The following is a 21747-nucleotide window of genomic DNA, read 5'->3' as shown; positions in this document are numbered from 1 at the left end:
GCTTGGCTCATCACCCACTCCATCCATCATTTACTGTCATTTAGATTTAGTGATGGAAAGGAGACAGCTTTATGTCAGGAGGCTCATATATAAATGCCTACACGAGCTAAACGTACAAAAGAAATAAAAAGGCCAAATGACATGTGTGAAAATGAAATCTAGAAATGACATTCCCTTTCCAGAGAGCAAGCATTAGAGATTTGACCCCACATTCCCTCATGTGCTGATACAGTAATGGGGCTCTGTGTTGTCAGCTCCATGTTGTCAGCTCTGTGACAATTTACCCAAAGATTTTGCTTTTAAAAATATACTGTCTTCTAAAATAAAGTTTTATTTCTTTAGATTGAGAAAAGTTAAACAACAACAAAACACTGGTCTCAAAAAGAACATTCATTTCTGTATTTGAAATTAGAGCCTTCGTTTTAAAACCACAAGTATGATGGCATGTTTGTCCTTTGGCTGAAGATCTACCTCAGCATGGCTCCCAGCACGCCCCTCAGGGGACTCATGTTGCCTGTAACTGCAGTTCTCAATTGTCCTGTGCCACCTGGCCTCTGCAGGCACCTGGGACACATGAGCTTGTACAGGCACACACATACACACAAATAAAAATAATAAATGTTTTTAAAAGACATGCATAATTCTGATCACATCTTTTTATTTTAAATATTTTGGCATGTGTAGTGCAGGATTTTAAACTAAGGGCTTTGCACATGTAAGGTAAGCACTGCACCACTGATAACATTTTATTTCTTAAGTTTTTATGACTTTTAAAATCTTTATTATGGACTTGGGACACCTCTTTTATAATTAACAAGGATCTGTTCTTTTAATTACCTCCTTACATTGTATGCTACTCTTGAGATGCTAAATTTCTGTCTGGTTCAGTGATTGTAACTATGACAGGATACTTGAGATAGTCGACTTAGGAGGAGAAAGTTACAAGCTTTTCATCCGTGGTAGCACATTACATCATAGCAGAAGCACATCATACATGAGGCTTGCTTTTATAATGGCTGAGAAGCAAAAAGAGAAAGGAAGGTGCTAGAGTCCCAGCATCTCCTTCAAAGACATGCCTGTAAGCTCTGGCTTTTTCCCCATGGGCAGTACCTTCTAAATCGTCTACCTCCTTCCAAAGCACCGCTCCAGGGACTAAGCCTTCAACATTTTGGAAGGAGTTCAGAATCTAGGCAGTCCTTTCGAGGGGTAGGGTCAGGTCTGTCTCAGTCAACATTTGTGAAGAAGGTGGGTTTTTGGCTGGACCTTAAGAGATGCGTAGGTTTGGATAAGAAGTAGAACGGGGGTAGCATTTTCTGTAGAAGATGTGATTATGCTCTCAGTCTAGAAGGGGAGACTAATTCCAAATGGACTTCTGGGGATGGCGCACGTTAGGCTAAGACATGCTAGACAGCACATGAGGGCTGTGTTGGGTCTGCATCTTGTGAGCGTCCACACTGATGAAGATATTTTAGAGGGCTAGAAAAGAACACTTCATGAGACATCTAAAGAATTTTGTGGTGTAATATGGAAGAGTAAATACAGACACCATGCCAAGATTTTTTTTCTTTTATTCTCTATATTTACAAAACTTCATCTGTTTAAGAGGATAGTACCTGCTCTGGTTTGGTGGGAACCCCAAGAGAAGTCCTGGGTTCAGTGGTTTCCTAGGAGGGCTTGGGTCTCTACATCTAGTGTGTATAGGCTAGGAGCCATCACAGCGGAAGGACACAGGGCAGATCAGCATGAGGTCGTGGCACGATGTCCCGAGGGAAGCAGGTACTCGTGTCTTCTCTTAGAGCAGTCACTTGGCACACTTTAATTTTTCCAGCATGAGTGTAATAGCATGCTCATATGTGTAGCAACAGCGCTCACCTGAGCTTAGGAGTCCACAGTTTTCTATCAAGTGGCAGATGGGCAACTTCAACAAGTGTTCATATTGATCATAGTGTTTTTCTGTGTAGCAGTGGCAACTACCATTCAGACAGGTCTGTTACAGTAGAGAGCTATTATCAGTTAGATTTTCTAGCTACTGCCAAGAGAAAAACTTAGAAGAAGCCCTTTCTAAAGATACACATCTCAAAATTGTTCCTCTCAACTCTGTGTACACATTGGGCAGTAGTGGTTTTAACACAGCAGGTGAGCTATAATTGCTGAAACATCCCAGTCTCTCAGTCTCAGGTCAGGACTGCAGTGCATCACTGAATAACGTTATTAATCCTTCTTTGAGCCAAGTGAGCCCAGGCTCTGACTCCTGGGCCTGGTTGCATTCTATTCCTGCGTCCTAATGGTACCCAACCCCATCCTCCTCTGTTCTTCCTGCTTCTTCATGTTCCTTTTACACTGGTTTGAATGTTGCTTTCTTGTGTCATCTTTGCCTGCCTCTCTAGGCGTAGACATCTCTCCCTCTGTTCCTCTGAGCTCCTAGCTTAGATGCTTGGCTACTTTCTCTCTTTCCAGTTCCGAAGCTCTCTGATTTGCATATATTTGTATCACATTACTTTTCATTTCTGTTATAATTGTCTACTGATCTGCTTGCTGTAAACTTATTGTTTGCTGTACTTGCACAGACACACCCAAACATACACACACACAAGAAAGAAAGTACAAAACATATTCAGGAGGTGTCAGTGTGGTAGAAGACACTTGATATCGAGTAGTGACCAATTGGAATAGCCCCTAGGACCATAGCTTTTACCCTGTTACTCACTGGTTTTCATAGTGTCCTGAATCTGTCTACTCTTTTTTCCTATTAATGAAATCCCTTGTAATTTACATATACTTTATTTTCCCCTTTTCATTCCACTTAAGTCCCTGTCAACAGGGCCACTGTCTTTACTCCTTAAAGCATAAGCCTTTCCAGAAAGCCATTGTTATAGCCGAGTAAGGCTCAGACCTGTCTTGTTCTTTCCCAGTTACTCAGATCCACGTGACTTTCCTTTGAGTCTCTGTCATCATAGTTAGATTTCACAGGTATTATTTCTCCAGTAGCCTCATTTTCTCAGCTAGTGAATAAATTCTGTGACGTTAGGTAGGGGTGTGGGTGTGGGTGTGTGTCCGTGTGGGTGTGGGTGTGTGTGTACTTTAAAGCTGATTTTGTAACCCTCCTCTGCCTTGTCTCAATGTTGGACATTCAGATTGTTAATTTTATGAAGAGTGTCTATATTGTCACGAGCAGCATACCATTTGTCAGTTGTCTGCTTAAACCCATCATCCACAGGTAAATAAGAATTATGTTGTCAAGTATTGATAATAAAAATTTGATGCTTGCAGTAAAGTTTCAAAATGCTTTCAGTTCAAATGTTTCCGTGAAACAGTTGCTTTTGGAAAGTGCATGTTCCTCTAGTACATAAGAACATTGCTAATACAATTTCATTCCAATGGGTGTGACACAGAGTCATTTGTCAAAAGGAAATAGTGTTTCATTCAGAGTGGCACAGTTGTAGGGGATTAAACTTGATGCAAAGCTCTTTAATTTTGACGTAGATGTCAAAGTCCTAGGCTGTACATACATGCCATTGTTCTGTTTTCAATAGATTCACGAACAAAAAACAGACGGTGTTTTGACACTTGAGTTTGCTGAAGAAAATGTGACAGAAGAGGAAGCAGAGGTTTTGTCGGCTCATTTTCAGCCTGATTCACAGAACACTGGTAAAATTTAAGCGTATAACACATTATAGTACTTTCCTACTAAGTGTTTACAGATTTGCTTTTTTTTTAAACTTGGTAATTGGATGACTTTGGGCATTTGATGGTCATCTTCTTACTCAGTTTCCTCATCTTTAAAGTGAAAAGTCTATAGATTTCGGATCTCTTTCTCATTTCTTAAACTTATTATTATTATTATTATTATCATTATTATTATTACTGTTGTTATTATTGTTATGTATAGAGTGTTCTTCCTGCATGTACATCTGCAGACCAAAAGAGGGCATCAGATCACATTACAGATGGTTGTGAACCACCATGTGGTTGCTGGGAATTGAACTCAGGACCTTTGGAAGAGCAGGCGGCACTCTTAACCACTGAGCCATCTCTCTAGCCCTCTTTCTCATTTCTTATAGTCTGTTTTTAATTTTTTTAAAACTTACGGATGTAAAATTGTTAGATTTAGTGATATTATAACCATGAGGATAGAAAAAGTAATCTTGACTCACACTGTTTTCTTGTTTTCATCAATGAGAATAAATGAAACTGAAACCCAGTTATCGCTAAAAGCATATTTTTAAAGAAATATGAGTATTTTCGGTACACACAAGTAGGCTATTTTGCTTTGTTACCAAGAAGCTTGTACCAAAATGTGCTTTGCTTCTGTTTCTGCGTCATAGATTTCAGTTGTGATGGCAAGATGTCTTCTCTACCAGTGAGTGAGGAGCAAGTTCGGGAGTTAGAGAGCTCTGTGAGCTCCTTAAAGCAACAGCTGAAGGAAGCTGAAGCAAACTACAGAGCCGAGATCCAACTTCTGCAGGAAAGGATTCAGGCTGCCAGTGAGGCCACAGCTCAGCCAAGGTATCCATGTGCTCTCATCCATCATATCCAGACAGGCTATTTTTAGAGTAACATGTAACTTGAGCAGAGAGATGAGAAGTTCTGCAGATCATTCTGTGCCTTTGAAATACATGAATTAAATGTGAGCCAAAGACATTTTCTTATTGGAATTTTGTTTTCATAAAGATGTTATTCTGCAGTATTAAGTCAGATAGTGGGTATGTATTTGTTATGTCTTTTGTATCTTGCCTTCACTACTTTGATATGGCCAGTGCCCTAGCAGTATAAGATAGGGTCATTCCCCTGGGCTTCCTTCACTTTGTTATAGAATGCCAACATTCACCAATGTCTAAAGCAAACCTGGATCTTTTCAAAGGCTCCTTACTTATTTCTCTCCATCTGCCTCAACCCCTCTTTTTCTCTACCATCTATAATGAGTCTCTGTCCACTCTGCCTTCAGAGTACATGGGAATGGCACCACCCCTCATCGCCCTAGTCCCTGCTCTTGCATGTGGACTGGTTACTCTGGCTCCTCTTTACAACCTGTTCTATGCACAGTTAAATCAGTGCCAGCACTTTGCTCCTTAAAACTTAAGGCAGACCACATTACTCCAGTGCTCTTGTGTCCCGCGCAGTAAGCCCCATCACCACCTGACGCTCTCACATACTTGGCTGCCAGTATTCTCTGACAAAGCTCCCTCTTAGGGAGTCCTTAAATAATACCAGTCTGTTTCTGCTTAAGGAATTTTGCATGACACTTCCATTGGATCCTCACTTCAGAAAAATTGTCATGAGGCCTTTTGGCCACCCTCTTAATACTTTCACCCTCTTTTCTTTATATTTAGCTTCTCCGTTGATTCAGTGGTACATAAAGACTCGGATGCAGGGACAACTATGTACTGTGGAAATTCTCAAAAAGAGCATATCGATGGCACAACAAAGGTATTACATTTCTTATCTTTATTTTTAAACCATTACATATCCTGATTTTTCTTACTGTCATTTTTATGAATGTGTTTTAGTAACTAATAAACACAAAAAGAATTAAAATATTTAAAGAAACTTACATTATTTTCTTAGCACAGAAAAATTAAATGTGAGGACTTTTTTGTTTTCCTTATCTGAGGATATTATCAACTTAAATTTTGTCTTGGTTTTTCCATTTTGATTACTTACAACTGTTACATCATTTCCCCTGTTCCAGGTCTCTCCCATGGGCCCCTCTTACTTCTCAGATTCATAGCCTCTTTTTATTATTGTGACATATGCTGTTTGAGATATAACTACTGACTGACTTATGTGTAGGAACTCAGTTTCAGCCCTGATCTTGCTGTTGTGGGAAGCAGGACAGGCCATCTTTCAGTGTTCAGAAATCCCCAAGATCCAGGGTGCTGGCATTGAGGTGGTGGGTGCCAGAGACCACACAGTCTATACAAGCTCTTTAACAGTGCCTGCCCCACAGGGAAACCCTGCTCCACTCTTGAGAGCTCCAGCAGTAGAACTCTGATGGTCATCTGCTTTCAGAGAAGACAAAAATCACTGCTCTTTGTTACTCTATGCATCAAGGAGCCATAGAGGCCACATTCTATATTCTCCTGTACTCATATGAATTCTTTGTTTGGATGAAACACGTTGTTACTGTTCTGGGGGAGAGATGGAGACAGCCTCAGCAGAGGTATTTATTTCACATGCAAGAAAGACATTAGGCCAAGAGGAAGAAATCGAGGAGGTAATGGAAGGAGCAGACCTGCCTGCCTGCTGCCAGTGCCTCTCAGGTGCCATCTCTGAAGAAGAGGACCCAGTAGCCAGCATCCCGAGGCCAGAAAGCACCGACAATTCCAAGAAGTTGCAGGTTCCACAGAAGGCCTCAGATAAAACAAGCCAGAGCAAACTGTGGGACCCAGGACCCATTCCTAGGCTCCACCTCTCCTCCGGGGAAGATGGCCTAGAAGTTCTGTCATAGTGACAGTTCTAAAAAGCTCCCATGTTTGAAGTCTACAACTTAAAGCAAATGTAAGGTATCTGAAACTCAAGAAGAAAAGCAGAATGTCAGTCTATGCTGCTGATTGCTGAGGAGCCTTGGTTTCTGGAAGAAGACGGCAAAACGGAAAGATGCTGTAGACTGATGGGGCGCTGTGGACACTGCAAATGCTGCCAAGCACTCTGGCTTGAGTATGTGGCAGTTTGCACCCTGCCCACTGAAAGCTCTCAGAACTGGGAGACACTCAGGTTTAGAAGAACATCTGGATCTTTGACTGTCCTGAATTGAGTGACAAAGACGCTCACATATAAGATTAGTGGTATGGAAACCCTGCTCACTGTGACCCAGGTGACTGGCTTCGTATCGGTGACAGGCAGGGCATTGTGCACTACTGTGACCATGTAACACAGCTTGAGTTCCTCCAGTTGCTCCTGGCCACAGCTTCAGGGACCATGTTTCTGCCCCGTGTGAAGGAGTCACTCAGTTCTTGAGCTGGACAATGCAGACATGGCTCAGGATCTTACAGTGTTGTCCTCCATCGTGGACACACTAATAACATTGTCTTTACGGAGGCGAAGGAACCACTAGTGAAGTTTCTGTGTCCTAATGATGGGTGGCTATGGCAGTACTACAGGCATATACATGGCCTCTGATAGTCCACCATGACCTGGACCACCAGCTGAAGACCTTTGCTATGCAAGGGGTATTCCAGCCTCTGAGTGTTTGCAGGACCCTGCCACCAGGAAGCAGGGCAGGGACTAATGGGTTTAGGGAAGGGGTAGTGTTCAGCATATGGGTAGGCCTACTTCACCCGTCTGCTCTCAGGCCATGTGCGTGGCTACAGCTCTGTCCCTTCTGAGATGTGCTGGAGATGGGGCATAGCAAGGGGCATCACCAGCATGCTAGTCGCTAGGGCTGCTGAACCCAACTTTGATAGCCTGGAGAATACACTGTACAAAAGTTGGAAGCAGCAGCAGGACTGAAAGGAGGAGGCAACCTGCAGAGCTCATTTGTCCTAACACCCAAGCCCTGGAAGATATGCTCACTGTGGAGCAGCAGCAGCAACAGCAACAGCAGCTAGGGAAGGCCAAGTGCACTGTCTGTGACCATCTGCACTGGGGAGGTCTGTATCCTGAGCTGAGCTGATGGATAAGGACCATGAAACAACATCCTCAGCTAAGGCACTTCCTGAAGACCTGAGTTCCACCCCCAGAAAAAAAAAAAAACACGGTAGAAAGAAAAACTTACACTCACAGGTCGAATTTTTTTACATTAACATGCACACAGTGACATGTGCACATACATACTCAAAAATGAACATATTAAAAACAAAAATTACCCATTAAAAAAGCAAATTCATGTGATTGTTAAATACTCAGATGCAAGAATGTGTTTATAGTTCAGAAAATGCTTATGTTGGTATACTGACAAAATATATTCATATTTTTGGAAACTTAGATCATTAAGTAAATACGAAAAAGAAAAAAATTAACCAAGAAATAGAATCACAGTTTGACATTTAACTTAAAGGAAACATCTATGTACACAATCTCATTTTAAGTATCCTTAACCTGCCTTAGAATTGTTAATTATAAGATACAAATATCTCTCTTTTTACAGTGGTAAGTATAACTTATTAGAACTAACATTTTTTAATTAGGAGTAACAGAAACTTACTTTTTGTTAAGAGTATCCGGAAGTTTGCTAAGAAATTCTACTTTAGAAACATTTTGAGATTAAGAAATTAAAAATAGGTAATAATATAGTTTCTATGAATAAATGTCATCTTGCTTTTTCAAATAGTTTTCTGATGGATTTGAATTGAAGCAAGAAACAAGTATGATTAAGTTGATGGAAAAACAATATCAAGAACGACTAGAAGAAGAAATAGCTAAGGTAAGTGTATAGCCGATATGGAAGGTGGTCTTCTCTATTCTCTTTGAGCCTTCAATGGGCACATTTTATTGATGATATGTAGTACATTTTGAGTTTTCTATATAATTTGAATTTTCTATATAATTTACCTTTAAGTTATCAGATAATAGTATCAACTGTAACTATTTTAGGTATTTCCTTTATTCCTTCCTATCTATCTATCTAATCTATTTGTTTTCAGACAAGGTCTAGCTATTTAGCCCAGGCCACCTTCAAACATCATCCTCCTGCCTCTGCTTTACATATTATGCACCACCACATCTGGCACTATAATTGGTTTTAAATGGAGTATTCTGTGGATATTACTGGTCTTGCTTTTTTTGAGGAGTGGCCTTCTTTAAAATGGTTAAAGTCGGGAGAGAAAGATGGTTAGTCCTCTGGATATTGCCTCTGCTCAAAGTAGTTACTGTGGTATTAGACAGCAACTTGACATACTGAGAGAAGGTTGCCACTGAGCTCAGCTCCTGAATAGAAGAAGGAGTCCTATCACTGTGGCATTTGTTTGTCGTTGAGTCTTCATTTTGTCTACTCAGAGCCCGACTTTTAGGCTCTTTGGTATTAACCATATACCCTAGGTGACCATCGTAGTTCCATTTAGCTTTTAATATTTCCTTTCAGAATACACATATCCATCTGCATTTTGATGTTGGAACCATTGAGTTATGAGTTATTTGCTCCTTTTAGAAAATAACTAACTGAGCCAGGTGTAAGCGCACACGCCTTTAATCCCAGCACTCAGGAAAGCAGAGGCAGGTGGATCTCTGTGAGTTCAAGGCCAGTCTGGTCTACAAAGAGTCCAGGACAGGCAAGGCTACATAGAGAACCCTGTCTTGAAAACCCAAAAAATAAAAATAACAATCTAAGAGAATATATATTTTTTGAAGGAAGACAATTGATAAAATATAAAGAAAATAGATGAGATGTTCATGTTAGATGGAGACCCAAGGAGATATCTGGGCTGTGAAGACTTTCTCATTTATTGTGTAAACAGAATAAACAGTTCTTGGAAATCAAGGTGAAAAGTGAGTCATGGTTTGTGTGTGAATCACTGTGTGGCTCTTAGAGAAGCACAAGTCTTGTACTTAGTACCTATAGAGATCCTCACATTGAGTGCTGTATCAGGGTGTCAGGGCTAAAAGTTACACTTCAAATTTGCGAATTTAGAAAAGTTATTTAACTTATTAAGGTCAGTTTTTTTTATGTAAAAAGAGGATAATTGTGATCCTTGTGAGGGTCTAACGAGCCACTGCATATAAAGAACCTGCAGACCAGTTGATGCAGAAAGTCCTGCATTGTAATCAGTCGGAAAGAGAGGATGCAATAAGCTTACCAGACGCTGGCCAGAGGGCATCGCAAGGCTGTGCCTGCTGTTTCTTGTTGTACCTTGTAGATGCCATAGTTATGTTTTTACATCAGCATTTATATTTACCTCCCTTGTCAGATTGATCAGATTTAGAACCACCTAGGAGGTTGGTGAGGATGTGTGTATCTGAGGATGTGTCTAGAGAGGAGCAAGTGTGGAGACTGTGGATGTGGTCTTGTGGGCTGCAAGCCTAGACAGTGAGAAGTGGAAAGGGAGAAAGCCAACCAAGTGTTTGCATTGCCCATCTCTGCTTCCGGGGCTGCTGGGATGTAAACAGCTTGATGTGCCACTCTGAGGATCTACCCAAGCACCCAGAGCCAAACAATAGTGGCCTTAACTCTCTGGAACTTAGAGATGAAAGAAATAGTCCTGAGATGGCTCAGTGGTTAAGAGCCCTGTCTGCTCTTCCAAAGGTCCTGAGTTCAATTCCCAGCAACTACATGGTGGCTCACAACCATCTATAATGTGGTCTGATGCCCTCTTCTGGTATGCAAGCTAACATGCAGCCAGAGCACTGTATACATAATAAATAAATCTTAAAAAAAAAACAGTCCCTTGTTTCTGACAGGTGTATTAGTCAGTCACAACAATGGGAAGAGCTGTCTACTACACCTATGTCATTTCTTCTGAAGTATTTTGTACTTTGTTTTTCTTTGTTGTTGTTGTTTTGTTTTGTTTTGTTTTTTAATTTGCTGGGCCTGTTTAATGTGGGGATGCACCATGCTGGATAACTCCTGAGCAACATCCCCTAGTTCTGTGAATTGTTTTTACTGTTTTAATTTTTAGCTGTCATTTTAGGATCATTGTTCTGCTTTTTGAGAGATAGCCTTAATTTATGTTTCTGATGATCAATTGGGAATAAGCTTAAACTTTAAAATGTATTTTTCCTTTTGCCCATACAAGATGGTTCTTGACTATTAAAGTTGACAGTTACTTTTATGTCAGTACTTTGAAGGTAGCATTCCGATCTTTTGTGACCTTTCTTGGTTCTGCTGAGAAGGTCCTTGTCAAGTGGTTTGAGGGCATATAAAGCTAATGTCTCTAGAAACCTTTCAGTCCATTGCACTTGTTGAATCTTTGGACTGCTCCCTTCTGTAATGTTCCCAGCCCTCTTCAAGAGACTTTTCCATCATTCTCCATCAAATCCTACTGGGACGAACGACAGTGAGACATTCAGCATGCTGCTCTGTCTTCCATCTCTTGTTGCTTCTTAACTTTTGCTTTGTGGTTCTTGTGTTGTTGTTTGTTTCTTTGGTAGGGCATTGTGTGTTACAGCAGAGCTTGACTTCTCTGTGTCAGAGAATTCCTGATCCTCCTGTCCTCACCTCTTTGAGTGCTGACATTACAGTGGATGTGTCAGTGTGCTCAGTTCTTTCTGTGACGCTGTTAGTGAGCTCAGGGCTTCGTGCCCCCTTGGTAAGCACTCACCATGGGCCACAGTCCCAGCTCATCTCTTTGCTTCTTTTTAACCTATTTTTAGATTTTTAATTAATAATTATTTTGGTTTTTCGTGACAGGTTTTCTCTGTGTAGCCCTGGCTGTCCTGGAACTCACTCTGTAGACCAGGCTGGCCTCAAACTCACAGAGATCTGCCTGCCTCTGCCTCCTAGCATGTTGTGATTAAAGGTGTGCACCACTACTATCTGGCCTCTTTGCTTCCTTTTTGCATTGGTAAATTATTTTGGTTTCCCATGTTGTTTTCTTAATATGGAATGACAAAGATGGAGGACAGATTCAATTCAGAAAATTAAAGCAAAAGCCACTGGGAAGGTCTTGACCGTTAGTTAGAAAATACTGGCAATATATTTTGCTATTAACTAACTAATTATTTTCTGTTTTCACATCTTGCTTTAATGGCATATATTCCAGGTGACTATCTAGAACATTACCAAGTCCGTTCTTTCTGGGGTAGCGTAGCCACCTAGCATGTCTAATTTGGTAGGTGACGTGGAATCATCAGATTTCTGAGACAGTAGCAAGTGTTTAAAGGCCTTGAGTTCAATCTGTACTTGAACATAATTTGGTTCAAACTCTAATCTGATATGGATTAGCTGTGACCTTTGATATGGTTTCTAATCTTTTTACACTGAAATTTTCTGGGCATGGACAGGATTTGATACCACAGTTACTCTTCAGGTTGGTACTAGAGTTCTACAGAAGAGGTCTGATCTGCTCAACGTGAATGCTAGGAGAGGAGCTGAAGAGCGCAGACCTCAAGCCCACCCTCCATCATCTATTTGCTCTGTGTTTTAGGGTCACATCATGGACTCTTGTTTAGCATTTCCATTTCTTTCTTAGTTTTCTCATTCTTTATATTGAGGCATCAACAGTATTTACCTTATAGCTTTAATGAATATTGAATGAATTAGTACAAATTTTTAAAGAACTGATCAAAAGTGTTTCTGTTGTTCTTGGCGTAGCTATTATCAGCATTATTTCTATTAAAAGAGAACTCTAACGTGTATCTGGAGAACACAGCATCAGGAAAGAAGCACGCTAGTCGCAACTAAGTTCAAGACAGGAGATTAAATCAATGTTCAGTTGTCTGGGCTAGTTGAATTGAAAGCTGAAAGCCAGGCGTTCTGACTCCAGGCCTAATGTCATCCTGAGGTAATGACAGACAGCTGTACTAACTGCAGATGGTGTTGACCATCTGCTACATGGAACTTGATAAAAGCTATTTAAGCATTTGGTTCTCAAGGCTTAAGTACTTGTGCCAGGGGGAAGTAGACAGTGACCCAAGGTCATAATTGAAGTGGAAAGTCAGAAATATGTAATTCCCTTTACCAGTCAGCAGAACCTGAAGTGGGCTTCAGGAAATTTCTTGTGGGGAAGTAAGAAAGCTGATGTAATTACAAAGCCTCCATGATACTGCTGCTTAAAATAGTGTAATGGAACCGCACCAGGTGCAGTGGGTGGTGTTCTGTTGTTCTAGCCACAGAAGACTGAGGCTGAGGGTTACAGATTCATGGCGAGTTTGGGCTACATAGTAAGTCTGAGGTCGGCCTGGGTTACATAGAATTATTCCAAACAACAAACAAACAAACAAAAAAAGTGAAACTCAATTTAAGTATTTACCAATAGAGAATTGATTAAAGGAATTATATAATCTGTGTGGCTGAGGTCGTTGGAGATTATTATGATACATTCTTGACTCAGAAATATATGTACTATAGATAAGCTATGACCAAGTTATAATTTAGAATATGATTACATTTTTGTAGGCAATTCCTTACCTGTATTTGTTCATATCTATATGTAAAGAGAATAAAAAGAGCTTAGAAAATATTTACTAAAGCTTATAGCAAATTTTCTTGTAAGAAAGAAATATTAAATTTTTATTATCTAGTTTTTTGTTTTACTGAACACTTTGCTGTTATAAAACTTTTTACTTTTTTTTTAAATTTAGGAAGACAGTACAATAAATATGTGGAAATTCAGTTCAGTGTAGAGAGTTTATCTAGGACTTGGTTATAGGATTTCTTTTCACTCTTTTCTTTTTATTGCAAATTGATTTTTTTCCTCACATAATATATCTTGATTGTCGTTTGCCCTCCCACTACTCCTCCCAGTTCATCCGCACCTACTTTCCAGGTCCACTTCTTTTTGTCTCTCATTAGAAAACAAAAAGGCTTCTAAAGGATAATAACAAAATAAAATATAGTACAATAAAATATAACTAAGACATTGAATTAGCACACAAAAACTAACACATTGAAATTGGATGAAACAAATGGAAAAGAGCCCAAGAGAAGGCACAAATAATCAGTGAGACCCACTCATTTGAACACTAAACTGGAAGCTATAATGTATATGAAGGACCTGCTTCCATCTCTGCGAGTTCAAGTGAAAGTTGTTTGATTTAGAAAGGATTTTTTCTTGTAGTCTCCATGCCCTCTGGCTCTTACACTGTTCCTGCCTCCCCTTCTGCAGCATTCCCTGAGCCCTGAGAGCCCTATCTAGGCTTGATGGAGAGTTGAGTGTTGCAAAGTTTCTCACTCTTTACGTGAAGTCAGGCTGTTGGTCTCCCTATTTGTTCCCACCTGCTGCAGGAGGAAGCGTCTCTGATGATGGCTGAGCAACGCACTGATCGATGAGTATAGCAGAGCATCTAGGAGTCATTTTGCTGCTGTAGCTTGTTGTTGTTTTGTTTTAGGACAGTAGATTTGGGTTCACTGCAGGTCCCTGGACTATCTAGTCTCAGGTTCCTGGTCACCTGAACAGTGCTGGGTATGGGTTTGAGGCCAGGCATTTTAAATGTATATAATCTTAACTAATAATTTCCTTCTCTCAGTCCCAGCTGCTGATTAAGAATGGAATGAAGTTTTTTGTTCATTTGATCCATTTAGGTCATCGTGTCAATGAGTGTAGCATTTGCTCAACAGACTGAACTCTCTAGATTATCTGAGGGGAAAGAAAACTTTAGCCAATTAGAACAACCACATGCTCTGTGTTTGCAAGAAAAGCGCCATTTTATTGATGTCGAATCACAACATCAAGTTGGTCTCCAGACTTTTGAGGCAGCTGACAACAAGTTTAAAGAAGAATGTCAACCTCTTAGCAAAGAATTGGGAGAGCACAGAGCAGTCCCTGCGTCCACTCGGGACGGTCTCCAGGGTGCCCTAAAGCCAGAGGAGCGCGAGCTGACCATTTCAGAAGAAATACTTTCCAGAGAGGAAATATTTATAGCTAGAAAATCTGTAAGTATGATTCCTAGGATATTTTTTTTAAAGCAAAAAATTTGTAAAGACGAAAAATGGTTTCTTCACTATTAATGCATTATCAGTAGTGTTGCTTAAGGAAGAAGAGTCGGGTCAGCTTAGCACGACTCACATTGTTGTAGTTTATTAATAACAAGCCATATAGTTAAATGACGTTAATGCTAATTAACTAAAAGAAGTCTGTTTGCCTTAGACATTGTATATGCCAGTGAGGCTTCTCAGTGGTAAAAGCTCCTGTCCCCAAGCCTGACACACAGAGTTCAGTCCCTGAAACTCGGAGTTACAGGTGGAAAGAACTGACTTCCCCAAGTTGTCCTCTGAGAGAGAGAGAGAGGAGAGAGATCAAATAAGCAAATAAATAATGTAATAAAAGCATTGTATTGAATTTTTAAACTATAAAATTCTGTGGGTTATAACTGTCTTAACTTTGTTTCCGTTAAAGATTATCCTGTAATTTGATAAAATCTGTTACTGAAATATTTGCTCAGTTAAATATAAGAACATATAAGGAAATAGCCACCTATTTAGAAAAATAATTTAAAGCATTTTACTGTCTAGATCCTAATTCTCTTTCCTTTTACGTACTCACAAATAAAACTATTTCCTCAACAGTTTGCTATCTTTAATGAATGAAAATAAATCCTGCTGCTTCTAAAACTATTTGAATTCGAAGTTATTATTAATGTCCAACCTAGTTTCTATCTTACTCAGAAGGATAATCAGATAAAACTGCCAGAGGTGCTCATGAAAACCTCCTTAGTTTACCTGCAGCTGTGACAGGAGAATGACTTATCATTGTCTCTTCTAGGATACTCAGAGAATCCATTAGTGAGTGGTTATTTTGAGTCAGAGAAACTGACACATGATTGTCTCTTACGAAGAAGTTCCCTGGAATGTTATATAACCACTGTGTAATGTAAATTTAATAAAAGTATCTTTTCATTAGTACAGTTTTAAGATAAAAAAAAATCTTCATTTCCCCACACAAAATGTCAAAAAAGAACAATGGAGTCATGGCTTTATTAAAAGTAAAGGAAATACTGAATATCTTTCTCTTTCTCGTCTAGAATTATAATTTTGCTAAACTAACTGATAGCTGCTTCCCTCCTGAAAAAAATAACGCACTGTAATAATTAACTTAATATTGTTTTGAAATTATGGTTAAAATAAATACCTTTTTTTTTAATTCAGGCTTTATTTAATAATAAGGTAAAAATTGAGGTGCCCTGTGGGTTTAGTAGAGCTGATTTCATATTCGTTGAAAACGCCATGTGTGGCCAAACCTTCTGCTTTCACTGACACAGCTCCATGATGAGGTGCTGGTGTCCAGTGTGGATACTTCTAGACAACTGACGTTACATGAAGAACAATTAGAAGATATGCGGCAGGAGCTTGTCCGGCAGTACGAAGAGCATCAGCAGGCCACGGAGCTGCTGAGGCAGGCCCACATGCAGCAGATGGAGAGGCAGCGAGAGGACCAGGAGCAGCTCCAAGAGGAGATTGAGAGGCTCAACAAGCAGTTAGCCCAGGTCGGTATGCAGAGTCCTTTTGCCCCGCAGCTAAAACAAGTGGTCTTCATGTAACCTTTTTTAAGACTTGAAAATTATTTTGCCAGATCTGAGAGTGATTATGGATATGTAATATTAGAGACTCCATCCGCACAGCAAGTTTAGAACTTACAGGCACACCTGACTCAGATTCGTAGTTTCTCTTGTCATGCCGTCATGTCATTTAATTGCCCTTCCAGACTGGAAGAGTAAAAAGAGGAGTCACCACACTGACATACATAGCAAAGGACGCAAGCCAGGGACACCTCACCAGCTCATGCCGTCTTGTGCTGAGGTGCCTGTGTAAGCAGCGCTGTCACCCCACATTCAGGGTTACCTCTGTGAGTCTGCCACCTGCCAACTCACAGGTTCACTTCTATCTATCTTTAATCCCCTTTGTTAATCACAATTGGAAATCTGGGATAACATGGTTCTGGAACTTTGGGGAAACATTTCTTGTTGATTTGAAAATTGAAAATTTATATAACATTCTTAATCCTATCTTGACTAAATTTAAACTTTCTTTGGAATTTGGGGGCTATATTCTTACCAGTTGCTATATAAAATATACTCGCAAAATCATTGCAGAAAAGCTCATATGAAAATACTAAATGTAATTTTGAAAACTAAAAGGACAAATAGCTAATTCTTGACTTGCATTCCTTCAAATTAAAGTAATGGAAAATTTGGAGCTGAAGCATAAAATATGGATCATTTGAAAAATCTGTTTTGCTTTTCTTCATTGTATTTTGTGAATTCAGACTTCTGAATTTTCAATGCAAATTTGACATAAAAGTATTAATTAAACTACAAATCCCTGAACTTATAAGTTTAATTAACTTTTTCCTAAAGTTTCAAATTTTGCATTGAATTTTATATATGCCTTTTAACCCCTTATAATAGAATCTGAATCAGAGTTTGAAAAAAGGCCTATTGGTCTCAAGGGGTTAAAAGAAATCTGCTAAATGTCTCTGTTTTCTTCTGTCGCCAACAATATTCTCTTATGACCTTTTTTCTTATCTAGAGATCCTCAGTAGATACTGAGAACCTGGTTTCAGAGAGAGAGAGGGTGCTTTTAGAGGAGCTGGAGGCGCTAAAGAAGCTGTCTTTAGCTGGAAGAGAGGAGGTGTGTTGTGAGCTGCGCAACAGCAGTACGCAAACACAGGTAGTGTGGACTTCGGCTCACCTGGCATCAGTGGACCCTCATGCAGTAGGATTTGTTTGTCTTTCTTGTTGGTGTGAGATAACATTTTATAGGCACTGAGCTTAATGTGTCTGTGATTGGTCCCATAGACGGTAGGTGGAGTAGAAATGCCTTGCATTCTGCTGGTAATTTGATTCTGGTATTGCAATAACAGCAACTGTTGCTCCGCCATGAAGCAGCCTCACAAATCTTACTGTCACAGTATACAGCATGCATTCCTTTGAACCCATTCCATGGTTTTCATCTGTGCACTAGAGTGTTTTATCTTTTTTTTGATAATGCTAATCTCTTTATAACTCAGAGTTAAACATTATTTCAAGCACTGTCTGCATCATGCACAGAGGTTTCTGTTTCGTCTCGTACCATTCTAGAAGTATGACTTGCCATTTCTAAGATGACGGGTTTTCTCTCTGTTTTGTCCTCTCTGCCTTTACACCAACTTACACAGGATGGAAATGACAACCGAGAGGTTGAGGCACAGACATTGAAAGAGAAGACACTGGAGAGAAACTCTGAAGATGCACCGCTCGATATAAGCCTGACCAATGAAAGGTATAGACTGTGTATTTGATCAGCACAGAGTTAAATGCTGCTTTCAGTTCAGTAAAGATTGTCATATTTTTCATCTTGTACATTTGTACTTTGTCTTAAAACTTGTACTATGTATGAAATCTGTCCGTGTAGGTTTAGTATAATGACTGACAATTTTCATCATTAAGACTACTTTTTAAAAATCTTTTACATGCACTACAATTTTTATTAGATATTGTCTTGATTATAGTTGGGTGTTATTTGACTATTAGACTTCTTAACTTTATTTTTTATAATGCTATTTTGTATACTAAAAAGTGGTTTCTATTTGTGAGTTTTATGTCTTTATGCCTTGTTTTTTCATTAACTTTAAGAACATTCATTTAGTATTAGGTATTTGAGAAAATGATAACAGTAAATATTTCACATTTAGATTCTTTTCACATTTGCTATATAACACATAAGAACTTTTAATTCATGTTAAGGTTTTATACAGGAGTAAATTGATCACCCAATGGTAACAAAACTGTTTCTTATTGTGATATCACAGAGATTAATATAAAAGTATTTAACACTATACCCCATGTTAGCCCATGTTAATTTAGAGGCCTTTAGAAAGCCCGGTATTTTAAATTTGATATTATTCAAATGAAAATAATTTCTTTAATTTAAAATTAGCACTCGTGTATACTAACAATTTCTGTGACTGTCAGCCTTCTGTGTCCTCCTAACCTCCTTCCTTAGCTCACATGGAGCAATTTGACCCCTAAGACTTTGGCTTCCCCATGGGATGATCAGTATGGAACTCAAACAAAAAAGACAGTGCATGAAGACTAAAATTACCATGGCAATACAAAATAAGCAAAATGTTTTCACGTGTGTGTGTGTGCGTGTGTGTGTGTATAAAATATATTACAAATCATGTAGTATTTCGTCTTTAGAAATTTTTATAGCAAGGTAGATAAAATGAGTATTAATCCTTACTTGTTTTAAACCATTAGTTTAATTAGTTTTCTAAAGTAAAAATAGTTTAATATTATTTTAATCATGAGATTTGACACTTGAACAAAACTTAAATAAGACCCTTTACTTCCTGTTATTTGGTCTTATTTTTAATATTTTTAATTATGTAAGAAGATAACTTGATCTAGATATAAAAATAGAAGCCTGTCTTTCACTTGACAGTTTACTAAAGAAAAACAACTCCACTTGTTTCCTTGTCCTAAAATAGGATCATGTTCCTGGGAAGGGGACAGCCCTTGACTTGTTGTTGGTAATTTCCTATAGTATGAAGTTGAGAGATAAAACTCTGCTAAGCCAGGCCCTTCACCACGGAAGCCTGTCCATTGTATACATAAAGTATGAAGTTCGCTGCTGTGCTGCTTCTGGTGAATTAAGCTGCTAAGATGAAGCTGATAATCTTTCCATCACCATTTGTGAAAATACATTTTGACACAGTTTTAAAGTGTTCATGTTACAAGAAAAAGAAACCTCATGAAAACACTTGCTCCAGGACAAGCCTTGTTTGTTTTGTTTTGTTTTATAAGTGTATATACTTATGAGTAAGAGAGAAAGTAGAAGAAAATTTAGGTAATAACAATTTTAATGATTGTGAATGGAGAGATGGTTCAGTGGTTAAGAGCACTTAATAGCATTGTAAAGGACCTGGGTTCAGTTCCCAAAACCCACATTTAAAAGCTCACAACAGCCTGTAACTCTGCTTTAAGGAATCCAGTGCTGTCTTCTGGCTTCTGAGGGCTCCTGCACATAAACTCACACAGGCACGTACATATGCACATAAATAAAAACATATATGAATCTTATTTTAATTCTATTGGCTGTGTCTGAATGCCATACATTTCAGAGAAGAGTTAACCAGTCATCTAATTTTTTTAAAAAATTAAAAGGACTGTTCTTATATTTTTTAAAAAGACAGACATAATTCCTGTTTCTTTGGAAACTTTTCTCCCCCAACTGGCTGAAATAAGTGCTATGTAAAACCAGGTCTAGTATTGTCTCTAAAATAAATAGAATTTTTAAAAGGCCTATGACACTTGCTTTGGTGTTATCAGACTGAAATGTCACACTGTTGACCTTTTAAAAACATAACTTGCCTATTAGATCTATTTAAATTGAGGGACCTCATCTATTGTCATCAAGTTGTAAAAGCAGTACCACATTTTTATTGTGGGCTTTTAAAATTATACTTTAGAGGATGAAATACAGATTGTCTTTATGAGTAACAATAAAAAGTGTTACCAGCTCCAAACCTTACATATGCTTGGATCGTAACCTTATTCTTAACATTCTTTTAACTTAATCATTAACATAAAAGCTTAATTACTTGATTCCTTTGGGTCATGTCAGAGTCAGTCCCCACTCTCCACACAACTGTGGAGAATGTGCTGTCCATTGGCTAGATCTGGACAGAGGTTCTAGGTTTACTGCATGCCTTGTCGTCCTTGGTTGGTACAGTAGTTTGAGCAGACCCCTCCCCCGGGTCCAGATCCACCAGCCTTGATGGTCTTCTTATAGGTTTCTAGGACCCTCTGGATCCTTCTATTTCCCCATTCTCCCATACTTCTCTCACCTGGAGTCCCAATAGGAAGACCCAACATCTATCCCAATATCCTGCTAAGTGAAGACTTTCAGGGGACATCCCTGTTGGGATAGTGTCCAGTTATAAGTGAGTATATACCATGTGTATCTTTCTGGGTCTGAGTTAGCTCACTCAGGATGATCATTTCTAGTTTCATCCATTTGCCTGAGAATTTCAGGATTTCCTTTTTTTTAATGGTTGAGTAGTATTCCATTGTGTAAATGTACCACAGTTTCTTTATCCATTCTTCCACTGAGGGACATTTAGGTTGTTTCCAGATTCTGGCTATTACAAATAAGGCTGCTATGAACATGGTTGAGCATATGTCCTTGTTGTGTGCTGGAGCATCTTCTGGGTATATTCCAAGGAGTGGAATAGTTGGATCTTGAGGTAGCCCTATTCTCAGTTTTCTGAGAAAGCGCCAGATTGATTTCCAAAGTGGTTGTACAAGTTTGCACTCCCACCAGCAATGAAGGAGTGTTCCCCTTTCTCCACATCCTCATCAACATATGCTGTCGCTTGAATTTTTGATCTTAGCCATTCTGATGGGTGTAAGATGGAATCTCAGAGTCGTTTTGATTTACATTTCTCTGATAACTAAGGAGGTTGAGCATTTCTTTTAGTGTTTCTCAGCCATTTGATATTCCTCTGTTGAGAATTCTCTGTTTAGTTCCAAGCTCCAATTCTCAATTGGGTTATTTGGTTTGGTGGTGTTTAATTTCGTGAGCTCTTTATATATTTTGGGTATCAGTCCTTTGTCAGATGTAGATCTTTTCACAGTCTGTAGGCTGTTGCTTTGTTCTGTTGACAGTGTCTTTTGCCTTACAGAAGATTCTCAGCCTCATGAGGTCCCATTTATTAATTGTTGACCTTAGAGCCTGGGCTGTTGGTGTTCTGTTCAGGAAGTTGTCTCCTGTGCCAATATGTCCCAGGCTCTTCCCCATCTTTTCTTCTAACCGATTTAGTTTAGAAGAAACTGGTTTCATGTTGAGGTCTTTAATCTACTTGGACTTGACTTTTGTGCATGGTGATAAATATGGATCTACTTGCATTTTTTTTTTTTTACATGAACACATTCAGTTAGACCAGCACCATTTGTTGAGGATGCTATGCTTTTTCCATTGAATACATTTGGCTTATTTGTCAAAAAATCAAGTGTCCATATGTGTATGGATTAATTTCTGGGTTTTGATTCAATTCCATTGATCAATCAGCCTATTTCTATGCCAGTATCATGCTGTTTTAATTACTGTTGCTGTATAGTACAGCTTGAGACCAGAGATGGTGATTCCTCTGGAGGATCTTTTACTGTAGAGGATTGTTTTAACTATTCTAGGTTTATTGTTTTTTTCATATGAAATTGAGAATTGATCTTTCAATG

General features: G+C 39.0%; 1 protein-coding gene across 1 annotated transcript in view; it reads left to right on the top strand.

The window, feature by feature from the left end:
* The window catches only part of Akap9 (A-kinase anchoring protein 9), a 138315-nt gene that overhangs the window by 48569 nt on the left and 67999 nt on the right, over positions 1-21747 (top strand). Inside the window, 8 exon segments of the mRNA XM_051152007.1 lie at positions 3534-3648; positions 4326-4506; positions 5331-5427; positions 8270-8362; positions 14114-14464; positions 15790-16014; positions 17057-17197; positions 17685-17788. Coding sequence (XP_051007964.1) covers positions 3534-3648; positions 4326-4506; positions 5331-5427; positions 8270-8362; positions 14114-14464; positions 15790-16014; positions 17057-17197; positions 17685-17788 — 1307 coding nt within the window.

This window comes from Acomys russatus, chromosome 10 (assembly GCF_903995435.1).
Source record: "Acomys russatus chromosome 10, mAcoRus1.1, whole genome shotgun sequence".
NCBI lineage: Eukaryota > Metazoa > Chordata > Mammalia > Rodentia > Muridae > Acomys > Acomys russatus.
The sequence above is the reverse complement of the archived record's forward strand: the minus strand, read 5'-3'. Positions and strand labels throughout refer to the sequence as shown.